This window comes from Ranitomeya variabilis, chromosome 7 (assembly GCF_051348905.1).
Source record: "Ranitomeya variabilis isolate aRanVar5 chromosome 7, aRanVar5.hap1, whole genome shotgun sequence".
Taxonomy (NCBI): domain Eukaryota; kingdom Metazoa; phylum Chordata; class Amphibia; order Anura; family Dendrobatidae; genus Ranitomeya; species Ranitomeya variabilis.
In genome coordinates this window covers 206,942,197-206,963,461 of record NC_135238.1, presented here as the reverse complement: position 1 = coordinate 206,963,461, position 21,265 = coordinate 206,942,197, and the positions used below count along the sequence as shown (strand labels likewise).

The 21,265-nt window shown below is 43.4% G+C and overlaps 1 protein-coding gene across 1 annotated transcript in view; it reads right to left on the bottom strand.

The window, feature by feature from the left end:
* The window catches only part of LOC143784481 (bile salt export pump-like), a 105,465-nt gene that overhangs the window by 71,739 nt on the left and 12,461 nt on the right, over positions 1-21,265 (bottom strand). The window contains exons 4-11 of the mRNA XM_077272776.1: positions 20,794-20,854; positions 20,042-20,280; positions 17,657-17,741; positions 13,995-14,128; positions 13,182-13,353; positions 3,448-3,572; positions 1,807-1,981; positions 1,097-1,210 (exon numbers count right to left, since the gene is read on the bottom strand). Coding sequence (XP_077128891.1) covers positions 1,097-1,210; positions 1,807-1,981; positions 3,448-3,572; positions 13,182-13,353; positions 13,995-14,128; positions 17,657-17,741; positions 20,042-20,280; positions 20,794-20,854 — 1,105 coding nt within the window. The remainder of the gene's footprint in view (positions 1-1,096; positions 1,211-1,806; positions 1,982-3,447; positions 3,573-13,181; positions 13,354-13,994; positions 14,129-17,656; positions 17,742-20,041; positions 20,281-20,793; positions 20,855-21,265) is intronic.

The following is a 21,265-nucleotide window of genomic DNA, read 5'->3' as shown; positions in this document are numbered from 1 at the left end:
TCTTGTGGTCACTAGCGGTATGGCACTTGGATATTCTTTCCCCAGGTTTGTAGTCACCTGGTTCGTTAGACCCTGGGTGTTCCTATTTAAACTTCCTGGATTCTTAGTCCAGTGCCTGGCATCAATGTAATCAGTCCTTGTCTGGTTGCTCCTGTCTACTGGTCCTGATTTTTGCAACATAAGCTAAGTCCTGCTTTCTTATTTTTGTTCATTTGTATTATTCTGTTTTTTGTCCAGCTTGTTCATAATGTGATTCCTGATTTTGCTGGAAGCTCTAAGGGGGCTGATATTCTCCCCCCACACCGTTAGTCGGTGCGGGGGTTCTTGGATATTCAGCGTGGATATTTTTTGTAGGGTTTTTCGCTGACCGCATAAGTCCGCTTTCTATATTTCTGCTATTATATAGTGGGCCTCTCTTTGCTGAATCTAGTTCATACTTACGTTTGTCCTTTCTTCTTACCTCACCGTTATTATTTGTTGGGGGCGTGTCTTTACTTTGGGGTACCTTTCTCTTGAGGCAAGTGAGGTCTGATTTTCTCTGAAAGGGTTAGTTAGTTCTTCGGCTGGCGCGAGACGTCTAGAACCAACGTAGGTACGTTCCCCGGCTGCTATTAGTTGTGGGCTAGGATCAGGTATGCGGACAGCTCAGTTACCACCTCCCTATGAGCTGGTTTTTTATGTTTGCAGACTTTGCTGAAAACCCTGAGATCCTCTGCCATTAGGATCATCACAGGATAGGGAATAACTTACGGATCACATAGGAAACAAGACTCTGGAACCTAGGAACCAGGCTCTGCAGAATGAAGGTGTGCTTTCTCGACTTCCGCTCCATTTATTGTCTATGGGAAAAGCTGAGTACGGCATTTGGATATTTTCAGCAGTACTGTAGACAATGAATAGAGTGGAGGTTGAGCATTCGCAGTCCACTACATTCAAGATAGGGCTTTGCAGAGCTTGGCTCTCGGGTTCCAAAACTCGATTGCTGTCAGTCCCTCAGCGATTGGTAACTTGTCCACTATTATTTGGACAAGGGGAATAGTTTACTATCTTGCGAATAACCCTTTAATAAAAAATGTTTTGCTTCTTTAAGACATACCTTTTCTATAGTCTCATAAATGATTGTTGCAGCTGCTCTCCCAGAGGCAAAAGCTTCCAAACATGGAGATGCCTGGCCCAGATTCATGGCAGCAACCAAAACACCAAAGAAAACCTAAAACAAATGAGTTAGATATGTTTTATTATTAGCTAATTTTGGTTTTGCAGTCATTTAATGATCAAAACAGAGAAAACATTAGTACCTAAGCATGTAACATAGAGGACGACCATGCGGCTGCTATGGGACGCTTCCAGAGGGGTGCCCCAAGTCTGATTGGTTCCATATTGTTTTCTACTGGGTCAATACCACATATGGAAGACACCATTCTTTAGAAAAACTGAGTTGTTAGTGTTTAAGATGATGGGGAATTGGTGCAAGAAAAGGGTTTTTCTGAGAAGGAAGCACCAGGACCATTTGTCATGGGACCACCATAAAAAGGGCTTTGGTTTTGATTCTTGTCTGTACATGGCTACTAGATACTTGTCCTGCCCTTATTCTGTAGGCTGCACCATACCACCACAGACTATGACAATGAAGATAGAACTTAACTTTGTAAGATTCCTATAAGTAACATTCTATCCTTGTCCATTTGCAGTGACTGTGTCCTCCATTACCTAATAATGTTTCTTCTGTCTCTGTTTGGCCAATATTCCAGGTTTGGCACTTCTACTCGGATACCATAAGACATTAATATTATACAAAACAGATACCTGAAGAAGACTCCCCGGTGTAAGTTCCTTTGTCTCAATTACCAGCTTGGATCCGTACCAAAATGCTAGAGAGTAGCACAAGAATATGATGCACCACATGTATCCCTGGAAGAAGCCAATGATGGTGCCTTTCCTTATGCCCCAGGCTTGGGCCGCCACTAAATTATTGTCATATCTGTAATAATAAGCCAATGGAAAATATGGATCAATTCAATCATCATGCTATCTTTTTCTTAACCCCATAGTGACCACCAATACAACTTAAAACTGACATGCGATATAAGAGACTAGCATCCACGATGCGTGAAAACGCAGCAGCTGTCAGTTGTACACTATATGGGACTGACCATGGCCGCTTAACCCCCTTAGATGCTGCTGTCAATAGTGACTATGTCATCTAGACGGTTAACAGAGTGCGGGGGCTTCCTCTTTAACCCCATCGGCACCCTGAGATCACGATTGTATGGTCCTGATCCTTGCCATGGTAACTTACGGCCAAATAACGGCCGTATTCTCTGCCGGCTGTAGTGACCTGTTCAGAAGTTAGAAACATTTAGGTGGTAAATATAAAATTCTCCTTCCTGTCATGCCACTTTGTATTAATTATTGAAAAGCACCTGAACGGTTAATATACTGCATGACAGCAGTTTTATATATGTTGATGGGTGCTGTTTTTAAAATGGTATCACTTTTGGATTTTTTTTCCAATATATAAATCCCCTAAAGTCACTTTAAACCTGGATAGGTCACTAAAAAAATAAAGTTTTGTAAATTTCCATGAAAAAATGAAACATTGCTGATACATTTTTAAAGCTTCTAGCATGATAACAAAATAAAGAACATTTTACAGATGGTGCTGATGTATAGCTGACATGATGAAAATGTTATTTATTAATTATTTTTGAGTATTCTGACTGTCTGGACGAAATCTGGATTAAATCATTCAAAGTTTGAAAACTGCCAATTTTTACAAATTTTTGTCAAATTTTTAGTCACTTTGCCTCTCAAAAAATGGATTAAAAATGAGGTGTTTTGGTGCTTATTATGAGAAGGAGTCTGGAGGAGTTATCTGTGACTGGTGCTTGAGTTTGAAAGTGTGATAATTCCCTTCCCTCCTCTTACTTTGGTTTATCCCTGTCCTCCACTCCCCAGTAAATTCTTCTGTTATATGTGAGTGAATATTTGTAAGCCTGGTATTTTCAGTTACCCCTTGTTCATTTTGCCTTGTTCGTTAGGTTGGTGTACTGTGATGCATGACAGCTCCCCTCTTCCCTGGGTGGGGAAAAGGAACAGACAGAGGGCTGATTCAGGAGACAAGGCAAGGGTGGCGGCCTCGGCATCTTCACCTTCAGAAGTATCCTGGGGATTAGGGCACGCTAGAGCACCCCCTAGTGTTAGGGATAGAAAAGGAGCCCCTGGTCCCGGGTCACCGGACAGCTGAGTCATGACAGAGATATTTTTTTTCTAGATCCAAAGTTCAGGTCTCCTTTGGATTCAATGAGGTTCGGTTCTGGTTCAAGTTCAGGTACAGTTCTGGTACTCAAACCAAACTTTGGACTAAAGTTCGGGTCTGGTACCAGAACCCAAATTTTCACAGGTCTGTTCATCCCTAATGCTGACAGACCTCCTTAGTTTTCCTACCGTTCAGCTTCTTTTTTCTCCCCACCAAAGGCTGCCACTGTTCGGATGGAGGAGAGTACTTCATCGGCCACAGACCCAGCTGTAGCATACGCTTTCAACTCTCTGCCTGTTAGTCTTGCAACAGCCTAAAAATATGACAAAGTTAAAAGTATCAGGACAATTTTATACAAAATGTATATCCGTAAAGAAACTACTTGACTTAAGTTGAAAGCTACATACTTAAAAATTATAATTTAGCTTGCTTGTGATTAGGCACATATGGGCAGATTTATTTCATACTCCAGGCTTAAAACAGTCAGCACATTTTAGTTTGGGTTTACACCAGAAAATTCAGTTAATGTCTGCCATGAGCATGCTTCATGTGCTCCATTTCTTGGACAATTTTTTGGCTTGAAATATAATAAATATGTTGCAACAATATTAACCATGCCTCCGCTCACGCTACCTATGTTCCTTGCTACAACTGAAAAATTACAAGAGGCGTGCTCCATAATTTACAACTTTTGCACAACATGAAAGAGAGGCAAGTAAAATTATACTACTTATATTATATATATATATATATATATATATTTATATATTATATATATATATTATACTTATTATATTACTCCTAATGCGCTGGAATCATCGAACTCATGATATTTTAACACTGATTAATTGGGGTGCAGAGGTAGCAGATATAACTTCATATATGGTTGTCTTCTGCCTGGATCTTTGGTTCTTTCATAATATTGAACGATGGATCATCAACATCAGGTGATCCATTGTTGCATTTTTATTTTTGTTTTCATTTTTGTAAGAGGAGATAAGGAATAGACAGAGGTATCTGGCAATTACTTTCTCTCCCCATTGAAAACACAAGAACGTTAAGGTTTATGGTCAAGTCTAAGAGATAGATGTCAGTTGGATGAGAGCTCAGACGACATTTATCGAAGATCTCTTGGGACACAATGCTTCTTTACTGATAGAAGAGATCTATTACATATTGCTTTATTCAGGAAGACATATTTATGTAAAGATTCTCATAGGAACAGGAAGATACAAGTCACTTCCTTTCAGTGGCTGAATAGACAAGAATGTGGCGAATACGCAAGTTACAAGTTGTTATTTTGGGCTTGGTGGCTAGCATTCTGGAGGTCCTTTTTTAAATGGAACCTGTCACCTGAATTTGGCGGGATCGGTTTTTGGTCATATGGGCGGGGTTTTCGGGTGTTTGATTCACCCTTTCCCGGAAGTATTTCGCTGTGTTCCGGGACATAGTGCGCCGGTGCATGCTCACTAATGCTAAGATTGCCTTGCGCAGGCGTGTACTACGGAGGACAGAGCATGAACTTCAATCCAATATTGCGGCCAGCATGCAGCCAGCGGGTAAGGAAAGGGTGAATCAAACACCCAAAAACCCCGCCCATATGACCGAAAACAGGTCCCGCCAAATTCAGGTGACAGGTTCCCTTTAACTATACAATCAGATTCCAGTAGCTCCATAGTTTGCATGGGGTGGCCATTGAAAAAAAAAAACTACTTTAAAGACATGTCTACTACTTCTTCTAAAGAAGGTCATACACATGAGTTAATTGTCGGTCTAATGTTCGCTTGGCCAATTGCTATCTCTCCCTACTCTACCATATATATGAGTGGTGATGGGTGAATCACTGGATGTTTGGGTCCGGCTGGTTACAGTATACAGAACAGTACCTGAACAGGGACTACATTCACATGAATGTGGGGCCTGAACATCCAGTGTTTGCCACTCTGTCATGTGCATGACAGCGTGAAAAACACTGCCTCTGATTGACGGTAAGATCATTATCGCCGGTCAGAGCACTGTGGTTCCCTCGCTGTCACATAGGTTACAGGAGTCGGCTAATGGAACTACTACTCCCATCAGCCTATGCCTTCCATCGCTTATAACAGCGAGAGCAGGAGGCAGCTGATGGGAGTATTCATCAGCCAACGCCTGCGCTATAAATAATTTTTTTTTTAAATGACATAGGCTCCCCTGTATTTTTTTATAACCAGCCAAGCAAAACTGACAGCTGCGGACTGCAACCCTCAGCTGTCAGCTTTAGCAAGGCTCGTCATCAAGAATAGAGGGGTCTCCACATTGTTTTTTAAAATGATTTAAATAAACAATTAAAAAAAGGCATGGGGTCCACCCATTTATGATAACCAGCCAAACTAAAGTAGACAGCTGGGGGCTGGTATTCTCAGGCTGGTAAGAGGCCATGGATATTGTCTCCACCAGCCTAAAAATAGCAGCACTCAGCCACTTCAAAAATGGCGCATCTATTAGATGTGCCAATTCTGGCGCTTTGCCCGGATCTTCCCACTTTGCTGGGCTGGGAACGGAACCTCAGTTACCTACGGTAACCTAGATGACATTATCAATAGTCACTGAGGCTGCACTCGCAGCAGCTCTCTCTCCAGTGGTTTTCAGTTTGAATGGTTGAATCTTGGCAACGTCCAGGTTGAATACTATTTATTGCAGACATGGATTACTGTGTGGGACAGAATATCAAACAGGTGAGGGATATGGTTGTTTATTATTTTATTATTTTTTTTTTACAGGAGACGATGGCTTCAATGGAATGGGCATAAGGTGAATATAACTGTGTTTGTTATTTTTAAAGAAAAAAGTAAAACAGTGTTTTTTATTTCAAATAAAGGACTTTATACTTGCTGAAAGTTTATTTACAATATAACTATAGGATTAGCAATGGATAGGCATCATATAGGCGCTTCTCCATTGCTAAGCAGTGGGCTTGATGTCACCTGACAATACAAAGGTGACATCAACACCACACATATGAACCCCACTTGCCACCGCTTCAGGGCAAGTGGGAAGAGCCGGGCAAAGTGCCAGAATTGGCAAATCTAATAGATGTGCCTTTTCTGAGGCGGCTGTGGACTGCTACTTTTAAGCTGAGGGGGCCAATATTTATGGCCCCTTACCACCTTGAGAATTCCAGCCCCTAACTATCTGCATTAGCTTGGTTGGCTGTCAAAAATGAGGGGTAACCCATGCCTTTTTTTAAATTATTTATTTAAATAATTATTAAAAAGCTGCATCGGATCCCTTCATAACCAGCCTTTCTAAAGATGATAGCTGAGGCTGACAGCTGGCATAGGCTAATGGGAGTAGCAGTCCCATCAGCCGACACATGTGACCAGAGGTAAATGTTTTACCTAAGGTCACAGCTACAGGCACACACTGTCATCTGACAGTGAGAGAGCCACAACGCTCTGACCGGCGGTGATGATCTAATTGCCAATCAGAGGCAGATGATAGCACGAGAAACATCCAGTGTTCGGGGTGCCAAACCTGAGCAGTAACATGGACTTTCTGGTGAAGTCTGTGTTCGTCGTCCGTGCCCGAACAATTGGTGCTTGTTACGGACCCCGAACTTCACTGTTCGGGTTCGCCTATCTCTACATATGAGTGCTCAGTTCAGCCGAGCATTCATGTGTTTTCAAAGGGGAAGTGGAGAAACATGTAAACATGGCTCCAACAACTTTTATCTTATGTGTAGTAGGGCCATACAGTGTGCACTTTGAAAATTATAGCTTTAAAGGGTAACTGTACTTTCTAGTAACTTTTCAGAATAATATGTATTGTCTGTATACATGAAGGATAATACTATTTCTGGCCATTATATGACTTGTATCCTGCATTTTCACCAGTTTTTTCCTCAACAGGCTCTATCTCTTAATTTTCAAGTGACTGAGCTAGTGGTAGGAAGCTTGCTACTATGATATCTCCATACACAGCACACAGAGAGTTATTCCTGTTCTTCATTCTTTAATTTGAACAAAGAGAGAAGAAGCAGCAGCATTAGAGAAATTATACAGCAGTACTGAGTCGTGTAGATGTGAATCCATCTCTTTGTGTGATGTAAAAGAATTGTGTCTCCCTAAGCCTGTTTTCTCACTGTGCTCATCCTCTACTCCCCTTTCCATGGAGTATAATAGGCTGTGTAACCTGACTCCTCACTGTGATGGTAATCCATCTTGTCTTGAGCTGTTTTTTTCAGAATTGATAAGTTTAGAAGACTGTGGGTATCAGATACGTGGCTCATAAGTGGCAAAAGAAGCAGAGTTATGTTATAAGATATATTATAACGTTTCTTATATTCAAGTATACTATTAATTTATGTAAAATTTGTTGAAAGTACAGTTCCCTTTATAAAATTGCCATACTCACAGATATAGCAGTAAATTTATTAGTAATTTGTTTAAATTCACTCCTTTACATAGCGCCCAGCTTAGAGGGAACATTGGACATGTCAGTTTGATGTCTCTAGAAAGGTTTATATATTTAATTTTGCATTTATTGATTACCCAATAAAAGATTAATTATAAGCAAGATGACATGACGTGCCAGGACGCCAACCGAACAGCAAATGCTTACGTCTTTTCTGTCTGCGGCTCAGCTCACAGTTCTAGGCAGCGATGACACCACTTACCATCCATCAAGTGCTTTCACTTATAACATCAAATAAAGTACTGACTGTACTTTCTGGTAAAAATAACATCACTGGAAAGTAAATTGCAGGCTATTTTTCTCATAAGTTGTTTCAATCCATTTGTGGGAATGATCGAAGAGATATCTTAGCTCCCATTACAGCTTCATAATAGTCACATAGAGAAACAGGCCATAATTCTTCTACCTACACTGCATTTCATGATACTAGATTTAGAGATAGTGCACAAGGAAGCCGTCAGTTTTCCATATATGCTCATTCAATTGTCAGAAACCACTTTAAAAAGGTTGTCCAGGACTTTAACTTTGACTTTGGATAGGTCATCAACGTCTGATTGGTGTGGTTGCGACACCCGGCACCCCCGCCTATCAGCTGTCCCCAGTGTTGGCAATGGAAGGAACTGCTCTGTTACAGAGCTGCACAGCACAGGTCTGTCAGCTGTATTATGGTCACGCAGCGGGATACTGGAAATCTGCTTCTGATTCAAATTAATAGGGGGCGTATGTGCAGCACCCGGTTGCAACCACTATTCCCTCAACGGAGCAACTGGGCAGTTCCTTGTGCCACCTGGAAAGTTTGGTCACCGGTGTGCCGGGTGTCGTACTCCCATCGATCAGACATTCATGGCTTATCCTAAGGATAGGCCATCAATATTAAAGTCCCAGACAATCCCTTTAAAGAGGACCTGTCACATACCTTAAATATGGATTTATTAGTGTGACGTTTTGCTTTCCTGAATCTGGCATTGTATTTATCTTGTTCCTGTCCCCCTCCATCCCTGAGATATGGCCCACTCTTCTGTGTATATAAATCTAGACTTGTTAGCCAACTAGGAATAATCCTAAAGGAAACAACCACAGGGAAGTGTTGAGGACCGCTCCCACTTGCCTAACAAGGCTCGATTTAGACAAAGGAAAAAGGTGACAGATAATTAACTAAAGAGAACAGCAGCACTTAGAACAGTTCAAAATATTACATATTTTTGACAAGTGGCAGATCCTATATTTAGTGTCTCTCATTTTGTTTAACCCTCATTTAATGGATATGAGAAAAAAACATGTCAGTAAACCATTGCAACTGAATTATACCAGATTTGTGTGCATCAGTTGTTTCTGGGGTCTTATATCTACCATATCTCTACACAAAGCTTGGTTTGGTTTCCACATCTTTGCTCACAAATGGTAGTTTCTTAATGAAGTCTATGCAAATGTTTTTGTCGTCTTCATTAGTGATGGGTGAACCTCTGGATGTTCTACTCCAGTGGGTTCGGCCGAACACTTAAAAAAGTTTGGCTCGGATATCAGAACAGTACCCAAACCCAGACCCCATTCAGTTAAATGGGGGCCCAAACATCCGTTGTTTGCCACACTATCATTTGCATGACAGCTCGGCACACACTGCCTCTGATCGGCGGTAAGATTATTATAGGCAGTCAGAGAGCTACGGTTCCCACGGTGTCAGAAAACCGTATGAGCCAGTAGCTGTGACTGATGGTAAAAAGTTTACCTCTGGTCACAGTGGCGTTGGCTGATGAGAGAGTGCTACTCCCATCAGCCTACACCTGCTGCTTCTAATAACAGCGAGAGCAGGCGCCGCTGATGAGATTATTCATTAATCAGCACCTGTGCTTTAATTAAATAAATAAATAAAATGAATTGAGGTCTGTTCTATGTTTGATAACCAGCATGGCACAGCTAACAGCTGTGGGCCGTAACCCTCAGCTGTTAGCTTTATCATGGCTGGTTATCAAGAATATAGGGGTACCCACACCATCCTAGAGGAGTTGGCAAATCTTTTAGGCACTTCTCTAATCTTTTTCATTGATGCTGAGCCTTGGTACCCAGAGTGACTGAGGCAAATTAGGATTAGGATGGTCTTGGCTTGCCAAAATAAGGGTTTAGTTCCACAAAATAAAACATCCTTCCTGTAGTTTCCCATTTCATTTAAACATTGTCCAGCATGCGACAGATATGAGACAAATTCCATCTGAACAATTGTTTATCCAACATTTATTTCCAACAGTCACAGTCATAAAGAGCATGTCATTTCTATCATGGGAGTTGTTTATGTCTGTAAAACTAGGATAGCACAGATAAACTCCAGCCACCTTAGTCCATATCTCCTCTGTTGTGGAACAGAATGTTAGCCTCTATAGTTATGGAACCTTATGCCTATAGCCAACTGTAGACACCTAATTGCCTACTGATGCATCAGAAATGTCCAGCTTGACACCAAAAATCTCTTTTTCCAAAGATGGCTTTCACTGCGTTATATTTCAGAATTGTTTTATATATATATATATATATATATATATATATATATATATATATATATACACTCACCGGCCACTTTATTAGGTACACCTGTCCAACTTCTTGTTAACACTTAATTTCTAATCAGCCAATCACATGGCGGCAACTCAGTGCATTTAGGCATGTAGACATGGTCAAGACAATCTCCTGCAGTTCAAACCGAGCATCAGTATGGGGAAGAAAGGTGATTTGAGTGCCTTTGAACGTGGCATGGTTGTTGGTGCCAGAAGGGCTGGTCTGAGTATTTCAGAAACTGCTGATCTACTGGGATTTTCACGCACAACCATCTCTAGGGTTTACAGAGAATGGTCCGAAAAAGAAAAAAAATCCAGTGAGCGGCAGTTCTGTGGGCGGAAATGCCTTGTTGATGCCAGAGGTCAGAGGAGAATGGGCAGACTGGTTCGAGCTGATAGAAAGGCAACAGTGACTCAAATCGCCACCCGTTACAACCAAGGTAGGCCTAAGAGCATCTCTGAACGCACAGTGCGTCGAACTTTGAGGCAGATGGGCTACAGCAGCAGAAGACCACACCGGGTACCACTCCTTTCAGCTAAGAACAGGAAACTGAGGCTACAATTTGTACAAGCTCATCGAAATTGGACAGTAGAAGATTGGAAAAACGTTGCTTGGTCTGAAGAGTCTCGATTTCTGCTGCGACATTCGGATGGTAGGGTCAGAATTTGGCGTAAACAACATGAAAGCATGGATCCATCCTGCCTTGTATGGAGCATCTTTGGGATGTGCAGCCGACAAATCTGCGGCAACTGTGTGATGCCATCATGTCAATATGGACCAAAATCTCTGAGGAATGCTTCCAGCACCTTGTTGAATCTATGCCACGAAGAATTGAGGCAGTTCTGAAGGCAAAAGGGGGTCCAACCCGTTACTAGCATGGTGTACCTAATAAAGTGGCCGGTGAGTGTATATATCTAATATATAATTGCCTAGAATACTACTTCCTGCAATTTGTGCCAACTTCCGTGGCTTTGTCCGGAGCTAATGTCCGGAGATAATGTCCGGAGCTAATGTCCGGAGATAATGTCCGGAGCTAATGTCCGGAGCTAATGTCCGGAGATAAGTGACGTCACCAGTGTCCTACACCCAGGCAGAGCACAGGGGCCCCAGGCAGCATATGGGGCCCCAGGCAGAGCACAGTGGCCCCAGGCAGAGCACAGGGGCCCCAGGCAGCATATGGGGCCAAAGGCAGAGCACAGTGGTCCCAGGCAGAGCACAGGGGCCCCAGGCAGCATATGGGGCCCCAGGCAGAGCACAGGGGCCCCAGGCAGCATATGGGGCCCCATGCAGAGCACAGTGGCCCCAGGCAGAGCACAGGGGCCCCAGGCAGAACATGGGGCCCCAGGCAGAGCACAGGGGCCCCAGGCAGAGCACAGGGGCCCCAGGCAGCATATGGGGCCCCAGGCAGAGCACAGGGGCCCCAGGCAGCATATGGGGCCCCAGGCAGAGCACAGTGGCCCCAGGCAGCATATGGGGCCCCAGGCAGAGCACAGTGGCCCCAGGCAGAGCACAGGGGCCCCAGGCAGAGCACAGTGGTCCCAGGCAGAGCACAGGGGCCCCAGGCAGCTTATGGGGCCCCAGGCAGAGCACAGTGGCCCCAGGCAGAACATGGGGCCCCAGGCAGAGCACAGTGGCCCCAGGCAGAGCACAGGGGCCCCAGGCAGAACATGGGGCCCCAGGCAGAGCACAGGGGCCCCAGGCAGCATATGGGGCCCCAGGCAGAGCACAGGGGCCCCAGGCAGCATATGGGGCCCCAGGCAGAGCACAGTGGCCCCAGGCAGAGCACACACCAAATCGGAGGCCGAGGGGCCCCGCCAACCAAATCGGAGGCCGAGGGGCCCCGCCAACCAAATCGGAGGCCGAGGAGCCCCGCCCACCAAATCGAAGGCCGAGCGGCCCCGCCCACCAAAGCGGAGGCCGAGGGGCCCGGCCCTGCCCACCAAAGCGGAGGCCGAGGGGCCCCGACCACCACATCGGAGGCCGAGGGGCCCCGCCCACCAAATCGGAGGCCGAGGGGCCCCGCCCACCAAATCGGAGGCCGAGGGTCCCCGCCCACCAAATTGGAGGCCGAGGGTCCCCGCCCACCAAATCGGAGGCCGAGGTTCCCTGCCCACCAAATCGGAGGCCGAGGGGCCCCATCAACCAAATCGGAGGCCGAGGGGCCCCGCCCACCAAATCGGAGGCCGAGGGTCCCCGCCCACCAAATCGGAGGCCGAGGGGCCCCGCCCACCAAATCGGAGGCCGAGGGTCCCCGCCCACCAAATTGGAGGCCGAGGGTCCCCGCCCACCAAATCGGAGGCCGAGGGGCCCCGCCCACCAAATCGGAGGCCGAGGGGCCCCGCCCACCAAATCGGAGGCCGAGGGGCCCCGCCCACCAAATCGGAGGCCGAGGGGCCCCACCAACCAAATCGGAGGCCGAGGGGCCCCGCCCACCAAATCGGAGGCCGAGGGTCCCTGCCCACCAAATCGGAGGCCGAGGGGCCCCGCCAACCAAATCGGAGGCCGAGGGTCCCCGCCCACCAAATCGGAGGATAAGGGGCCCCGCCCACCAAATCGGAGGCCGAGGGGCCCCACCAACCAAATCGGAGGCCGAGGAGCCCCGCCCACCAAATCGAAGGCCGAGCGGCCCCGCCCACCAAAGCGGAGGCAGAGGGACCCCGCCCACCAAATCGGAGGCCGTGGGGCCCCGCCAACCAAATCGGAGGCCGAGGGTCCCCGCCCACCAAATTATTCTTACATTTGAATAAATAAAGAATATATGGATTCTAGACTCCCGATTCTTTAGAATCGGGCTGCCATCTAGTATATATATATATATAACCTTTTTATATTGTTGATATTCTTTATTCTTTGCTCACCAAGCATTCTGCTGCAAAACGAGACTCAATACTCATAAAAGTTTAACAATTTTTAAAAGACTTACCAGCGCCATTAAAGCTGCCCCTAGACCAATAAGAGGACTGGCAGCCACAATAACCAGCGTCAATTTCCAGTTTCCTATAAATCCAATAAGAAATCCAAACACGAATGTGGAAATGCGCTCAATGAAGATGGCGACCTGATCAGCAATGGCATTGTTAATTTTGTTAATGTCGCTGTTTAAAGAAAAAGAGACAATGTTACGGATGGCTGCTATGATGTATCAGTGAAAGTAAGAGGAAAGGAGCGCGTATGAGTTACAGCAAAACTTGATTAATAAATGTGGACCAATGTAGGAGCAGAACTGGGCATGAAAAAACAATTGCTCCATTTAATGTCCTCAAGAATGTGGTAGTTCTAATAATCTGTGGTAGTGTGAGTAGGTGGGAACCCAAGGAATCACTCATTCAGAACATACCAATGAGAACAGGTGGTATAAAACTTTTAAAGAGTTACTCCAAAACTGTCCTGTGAATAGGCAACAATGAATGGAGCAAAGGTGGGGCATGCGTACCTATGCTCCATTCAGGGTGGGGTTCCCAGGTTCCAGTGTCCCAATCTCAGTATTATGGGGTTCCAGTGGTCTGACCGTCTATAACAGTAAGTAATTACCTATCCCCCATGGATAATTGATAATGGACCTTTTTTAGGATAACCCTTTAATCATTCGAAAATACCCAATAATGTATAGTTAAAAGGGTGTTGCCTTGAAAATTTATGGCGTAACACCCGTTTCATATTCAGTGGGTGTTATGTTCCTGACATTTGTGTTTCATTTTATAAGAAATGCTTTATATCCATAAATGCCCATCCTTACTCCGAAATTCTTGTGTTCAGCTCCCCAACAGAGTTGCAGTCAAACCAGCCTATATCCAGCCTCATTATTTTCCTGAAATATTCTTTCCGAACTATTTGTATTTGATGAGCTGCAGCCACGACCCATAGAGCGATCTGTTGGGAAAGTATGGAAAAATGTTATGGCTCTGTAAGAGTTCTATGTGGAGATATTATAATACAGCACTCATCGAAATCTATAGGTCTGTACTGTAAAAATGGCATTTAATTTTACAATCTATAAAGGAAACCTGACATCTGATTCAGACACTGGCACCGTCACTGCAGGCAAGTATGTTTTAGTCTGAAACACTGCAGGATTTCAGAGAAAACTAATTTCAAACCATCCAGTAACTATGGGTTCGATTCATCTTTGCCTTTTTTTTTTCAAGTTACTTTTCTTTTTAATTTTATCAGGAGGAAAACTGAGTAAATAATATACCAAAGTTCAAATCTAACAATTGTTTTTATTAAGTAACAAATTTTATAACATATTAATAAATACATAGGTCACAGATTACAACCATGTGAATCACACCAAAGTGTTAAAAAATATGACACAAGGAGGAACATATCAGACCGAGATAAATCAGCATTTCAGGAGGTCATTCTAATGTTTAATACTAGGTAACACTATGTCCATGTGGACTAGGTACCTCTCTAACTACAATTGCAACAATTGCATTCCCTACTACTTGTAAGGCGGCACTTATACCATATGTTAAAGATAACCTGACTATTCCCCTAAATGCATAAAGTATCAGCAATATTTACCCATAGTGGGGTCCCAGGTCCGGCTCCTGACATGTGTCATAGACCCCAACGCGCGTTTCGCGTGTACCGTAGTGTCGCTTCCTCAGGGGGCGTGGTTTAAGTGATAACTCAGTCCAGATTAAATAGGAGGCTGTTCCGGTCACGAGACCGAGCGGCATCCTATTACAATCTGCCGGCAGTGCGCACGCGCACCGCGTCCCGTCGCCATACCAACCAAAGCCCGGAAAGGATGTCCTCCTGTGATCACGTGGGCGGACCGGCGCCAGGTCACGCACCTCGCTCACACAGAGAGGACAAACAGACACGGACCAGAAGGATGACTGAACATGACACGGTACGCGCTGTCGAAACAATATAATAATATTAAAGTGAATATAATTGTTCGTGCTAAGCATAATAAAGTGCTTAGTGCATATGATAATTATCATATGATAATATCAATAATGGTCATTATGCAATCATTTGAAAAAAGTGCAACGTGTCAAAATATCCCACTATGTGTTATCTAAGATCTATTATAGAAGAACAAAAAATTGTATCAGGACTCTAAGTATCACATATAGAAACTCATACATCAATTATAACATTAATATTACTATCTATACACATAATGGACAACGCTAAAAAGAGGAGAGAACAAAGAAAACAGCTGCCACGGTTAGTCCATAATGAGACCATATATGGGTGAGATTAAATTAGATTGATATTATCATATGCACTAAGCACTTTATTATGCTTAGCACGAACAATTATATTCACTTTAATATTATTATATTGTTTCGACAGCGCGTACCGTGTCATGTTCAGTCATCCTTCTGGTCCGTGTCTGTTTGTCCTCTCTGTGTGAGCGAGGTGCGTGACCTGGCGCCGGTCCGCCCACGTGATCACAGGAGGACATCCTTTCCGGGCTTTGGTTGGTATGGCGACGGGACGCGGTGCGCGTGCGCACTGCCGGCAGATTGTAATAGGATGCCGCTCGGTCTCGTGACCGGAACGGCCTCCTATTTAATCTGGACTGAGTTATCACTTAAACCACGCCCCCTGAGGAAGCGACACTACGGTACACGCGAAACGCGCGTTGGGGTCTATGACACATGTCAGGAGCCGGACCTGGGACCCCACTATGGGTAAATATTGCTGATACTTTATGCATTTAGGGGAATAGTCAGGTTATCTTTAACATATGGTATAAGTGCCGCCTTACAAGTAGTAGGGAATGCAATTGTTGCAATTGTAGTTAGAGAGGTACCTAGTCCACATGGACATAGTGTTACCTAGTATTAAACATTAGAATGACCCCCTGAAATGCTGATTTATCTCGGTCTGATATGTTCCTCCTTGTGTCATATTTTTTAACACTTTGGTGTGATTCACATGGTTGTAATCTGTGACCTATGTATTTATTAATATGTTATAAAATTTGTTACTTAATAAAAACAATTGTTAGATTTGAACTTTGGTATATTATTTACTCAGTTTTCCTCCTGATAAAATTGATGTATACATGAGTTGTTGTACCTACATGGGTCCATGGTAATCTCTGGTGCCTTTTAGTAATACTTTTCTTTTTACTTTGTAGTATCCATTGATGTTTTTGTTGGGCCACATTCCTCAAAATGGAGGACATGGCTCACAAATTTTTCAAAAAAATTAAACAAGTTCTTTTTTGTCTTTATGTTTTTTTGCAACTTTTTAGGACAAAGTCACGTTTTGCTAAATTGTCTCAAAATTTGGCCAAAAATGACAAATGTACATAAAGCCAGAGTCGGATTGAAGTACATTTGCTCCAAAAATTTGGCAACTATTTAAAAAGTCATGATTGACAAATCAGACAAAAACATCTGGAAACCACAAACCCTGTCCACTAGGACGAACAAAAAAAAATTCATAGAAGAATGAGGGGAAAATGAAATGAAAAACAAGTGACAAATACCAAAAACTAAACAAAAAAAGTGCAAATGCGATAATGAATGATGAGTAATCCAATCCTGTTCTCTGGAGGCTTCTTCCTGCCCTGCTCCTCTTGAGTAACAGGTCTCTCCCATCCACATGTAGGAAGAAACCTCTCACTAGAGGTCAGCAGGGCACAGAGAACCGCCAGGGACCAGCAGCCCGGACAAGTCACCTATGGCCCCCTGCTGACTTTTAAATGTATGTTTTTTTCTGGAACGCCATGCTCAAAGTAGAACGAGCAACATAAGGACTGGCATTGTCATGTTGAAAAATGGCTCTGGGACATTTTGGAGAAATGGCCGTACCATTTACGCCATCACCAAATCAATGTAACGCCAAGCTGTGGTTCTGCAGTGAAAACTAGAAGGGTCCAGCTATCATACATTATGCCACTCCACAGCATAATCACACCTCTTCATGGCATTGACCACATGGTCTCTGGACCAATCACTAGCTACCATTGCATCCAAGACAAAAGTGGAACTCAAGTGTGAAGAGGACAGACTTCCATTCCAGCCTCTCTGCACCATGATAGCCTTTGGCGTGAGGTCCATGAATAGGTCTTCATGAGGTAGCGTCATATTGGTCTTACTCCTGGAATTATGGTGTGTGGTGGCATAATAATTGGTGGCCGGACTCCTGTTGTCTTCACTCCAGGAATGCTAACAGCTGGATCTTTTATTAATCTCATCATGGCACCAGTGGTACGGCCATTTCTCTAAAGTGCCCCAGAAGCCATTTTTGAACATGGCAATGCCAGGCTGTGTGATAACTGAATAAATTGCAATTTTCTGAATATTTTGCTTCCTTTTTTCCATCATTAACATGTCTATCCTCCCTATGATTACCATAATTTCACAACTTTTACTTCGTTATTGCAATTTCATTGTTGAGGAGTGTAGCTCAAAAGTCATGTACCTGAAAGTAGCTGATCACCAGGACGATCACTCCTATAGCAATGTAGTAATATGCGAATTGGGTCATCTCCGTCTCAATGTTTATTCTGTGCATTAGGATGAAAGGTCACAGTGCAGGGTGAATGGAGTGTAACAGACAGTCATAAATGTAACATGCAGCGCTAATAAACATGGTGCAAACGTACTTTTTACGGAACCTTTCACCTGAATGATATGGAAACAGTCAGTGAAAGTAATCAGGGAATATTGATCACAACTAGTGATGAGTGAGCGTGCACGGATATCGTGTTACCCGAGCATGCTCAGGTGTTATCTCGAGTAATATTTTGAAGTCCCCACGGCTGCATGTCTCGAGCTGTTCACAGGCCACAACACATGCAGTGATTGATAACAAACAGGCAATGTGTTGTGGCTGTCTAACAGCCATGAGACATGCAGCCGCGGGGACATGAACATGTTACTCGAGCACCCCCGAAACACTCAGATAACACCAAAGCACGCTCACGTATCACTAGTCACAACCTTTTAATACACTAAAAAACTTTTGCACCATCTACTGTTTGTTGATCACGTCTGCTTTGAAGTCTCTGCTGCAGATTCCACCAACAATGCCGGGCAAAAGAGAGCAACATGGTGCAGTATTTTGCTCGGTAAAATGACAAACACCATGATGGCAAAACTTGACAAGCCCCATTATAGATTATTAGTTCCTTCGGTATCCAACATTTATTGGTTCCTTCATTGCCATTAACAGTACTGAAGAACACTAATAAAGCGCTCAATAAATGTTAAAAAGAATAAAGACTACACTTTAACCACTTCAAGTTTGTACAAAGAAAAATGACCAGTCCATCCTTCTTCTGGTTTCCGCAAAGCAAAAATAAAAAGCTGGCTGAAAATGAGCCAAAAAACATTTAAGACACTTCATGAGGAACACCACCGGCGTTTTCCTAAAGAGTCTTCCTGTAGTAAAGCACAATGAATACTAATACGTTGTGTGCACATACTGTTAAGGCACTTTTCTGGAAATGAAGCTTAATTATTGTACATATTACATGTATGTATAATCAATAGAACTATTTATGCTTCATTTCTTTATGGGATCAACAACATTTGAAGACTTTATTATGGGGTCCAAGGTCGGTCAAAGGTACAAAAATATTTTATTCACCTACCAGAATGTCATTATTCCTCTTTAATGCTGCTTGTGTCCCCCGCAGGTCTCCTGGCTTATTTCTCCAATAGGGGTGGGTGTTAGGTCACCATTGAAGGCAGTTGGTTAGATCCAGGTCACATTTTTATACCTTGGAATTTTTTCTTATTTGTTTGTTTTGGAAACACCAAACACATGAACATTTGGCTCGGCCAAACGCCCATATATTTTCAATATGGGGCACCTTTGGCAACAGTTTATCTTTCAAGCGAGCAAAAACATTGAGCGTCTGAGATCAAACTGCCTGATCCTTCTCTTACCTAACATTATCTGTCGGTGGAGAGTCAGGAAGCCTACATACATCTCACATGACCTGCCTTAACTTATACTGGTCATTATACAATCAACTGGGTCAGGAATGATATTAATGATGATTATGTGGTTGACCTGGAGACTGGATAGTGGTAACAAGGAGGTGATGTCATCAAAGGAGGAGGGGTTTGATGTCAGCGATTAAAGCTCAAAGCTGACATCTGGTCAACGATCATCCGGTGGCAGATCTACTTTTTCTTGGTCAGCTTGGAAGTAGGTGATACCATTACTTCTTTTGGTTTAGAAGGCTCAACAGTGACCAAAAGCTCTGGTTGTGCTTGTGTTGATAACAATCTAGAATGTGGTCATTTTTTTCAGCGTGCATAATCTGTAGGAAAAAATTGGTCATGGATGTCCTGGCTCAAATAGACTAGAAACTCTACAACTGTCCATCCATCAACACATGAAGCAACATCACCTGCTCATGTGGGAAAAACCAGCTGGCCAGCAATCTGAGCAAGGCACAAGCCATCCTCCTACCCCTTTTTCTTGCGCTCATCTTTCTGGTACTCAAGCCACACACTCAAGTAGCATCTGGTCAGTGCCAGAATCATCATCTATTTGATATAGAACTCTGACTAGTCCTCTATCTCCATTGCATCATCAGATATCCATACTTGATTGCATGGCTAGGACATTGCTTATCAAACCTCCAATAACTGCGGCAGCAATGGAAAAAGCATACAAAATATCATATACAACATGAAGTCATGTACACCACGATAAAAGTCAGTGGTGGTCAATATGACACCTAGGGACCTCATAACGGTCAATGAAGGGCAATTATACTTTTTAAGGCGACTACAGTTGCCATATTAAAACAGAGAGGAGTCAAAATCTTGGATGTGTGTGACATCTTACCCGCAGGGCACTGTAGAGTTATCCATTTCTAAGGTTGTACCATTGACCCAGCTGATTGTCCCATTGATACATATTTTGTTTGGATCCTGAAGGTACTGGCCTTCTATGTCGAATGCGATAAATATGTCAGTCATTTGTCCATAGATCAAAAGCATCATTGGTTGCGCTGCTCCATGGGCTAAAGCACACGCTGCCCCAATTACCATCATGATGATGTCCTTGCCGGTAGCATATCGGAACTAGGAGGAAGCCAAACATTCCGTTAGGAAAATAATCTTAGCATTGTACCTCTGATTACCGATTCCAATATTGTGCTGTCCATAACTAGCTGTCAGACAATGCTGAGGACTTTGGAAGGATTTGGAGTCTAATTTGTTGGTCTATAGGCACCTGCCATTGGAGAAAACAATCACTGAGCTATGTTCCTCAAGTAGTGACAAGCAGCAACTACTGTTGCGTGTATGGTAATTGGTGGGAAATCTCCAGTTTGGGGATGAGGCAACATTGTGTGCAGATATACTGGGGCACACATGCCATGTATCACACCTGTAATGTATACTGGCAGTGGTCAGATTTTGCATTAGGGCACTGAACAACCTCTGGAACTTCCTACATATGTCCAGGTTTATCAAGTTATATGGGGAGAAAGCAGAATTGCATAAAATAAGAGGTTAATGACAAATCCGTATCCACCATTTATGATGTTGCAGCTTTTGCAGCTTTGTGCTACCTACTGTATGTGTCTCACTTACCAGCTGAAAGAATCCAACCCGGATTTCTTTTTCTTTCTTTTTCTTTGTTTTCTTCCCCGATCTAGAAAACAGAATACAATGCATAATAAATAAATGCAGGCTATTACAAATGTGTTATCAATGCTTTGTCTGCTATCTACAGAGAATTAAAAAAATAAATTGCATACTTTTTTCAGTACGAGTTACAATTATCAAGATATTGACTGAAAAATAAATGAAATTGGATATATAAATAGTTATCAAAGCCATTTTATGTGAAAATGCTTCTCCTAGGGTTCACTCACACTAGCGTAGAAATCAGACAAATGCAATCCGATAAAAATCAGATTGCACTCCGACCATTATTATTCAGAGAGGTGGTGATCGGCTAAATTCAACACGTGGCTCTTTTCAGTCCCAGCGCTATCCTAATAAACATCACATCGCACTCAGACCAATGTTATTCTATGGGGCCGTGCACATGTCTGAGTTT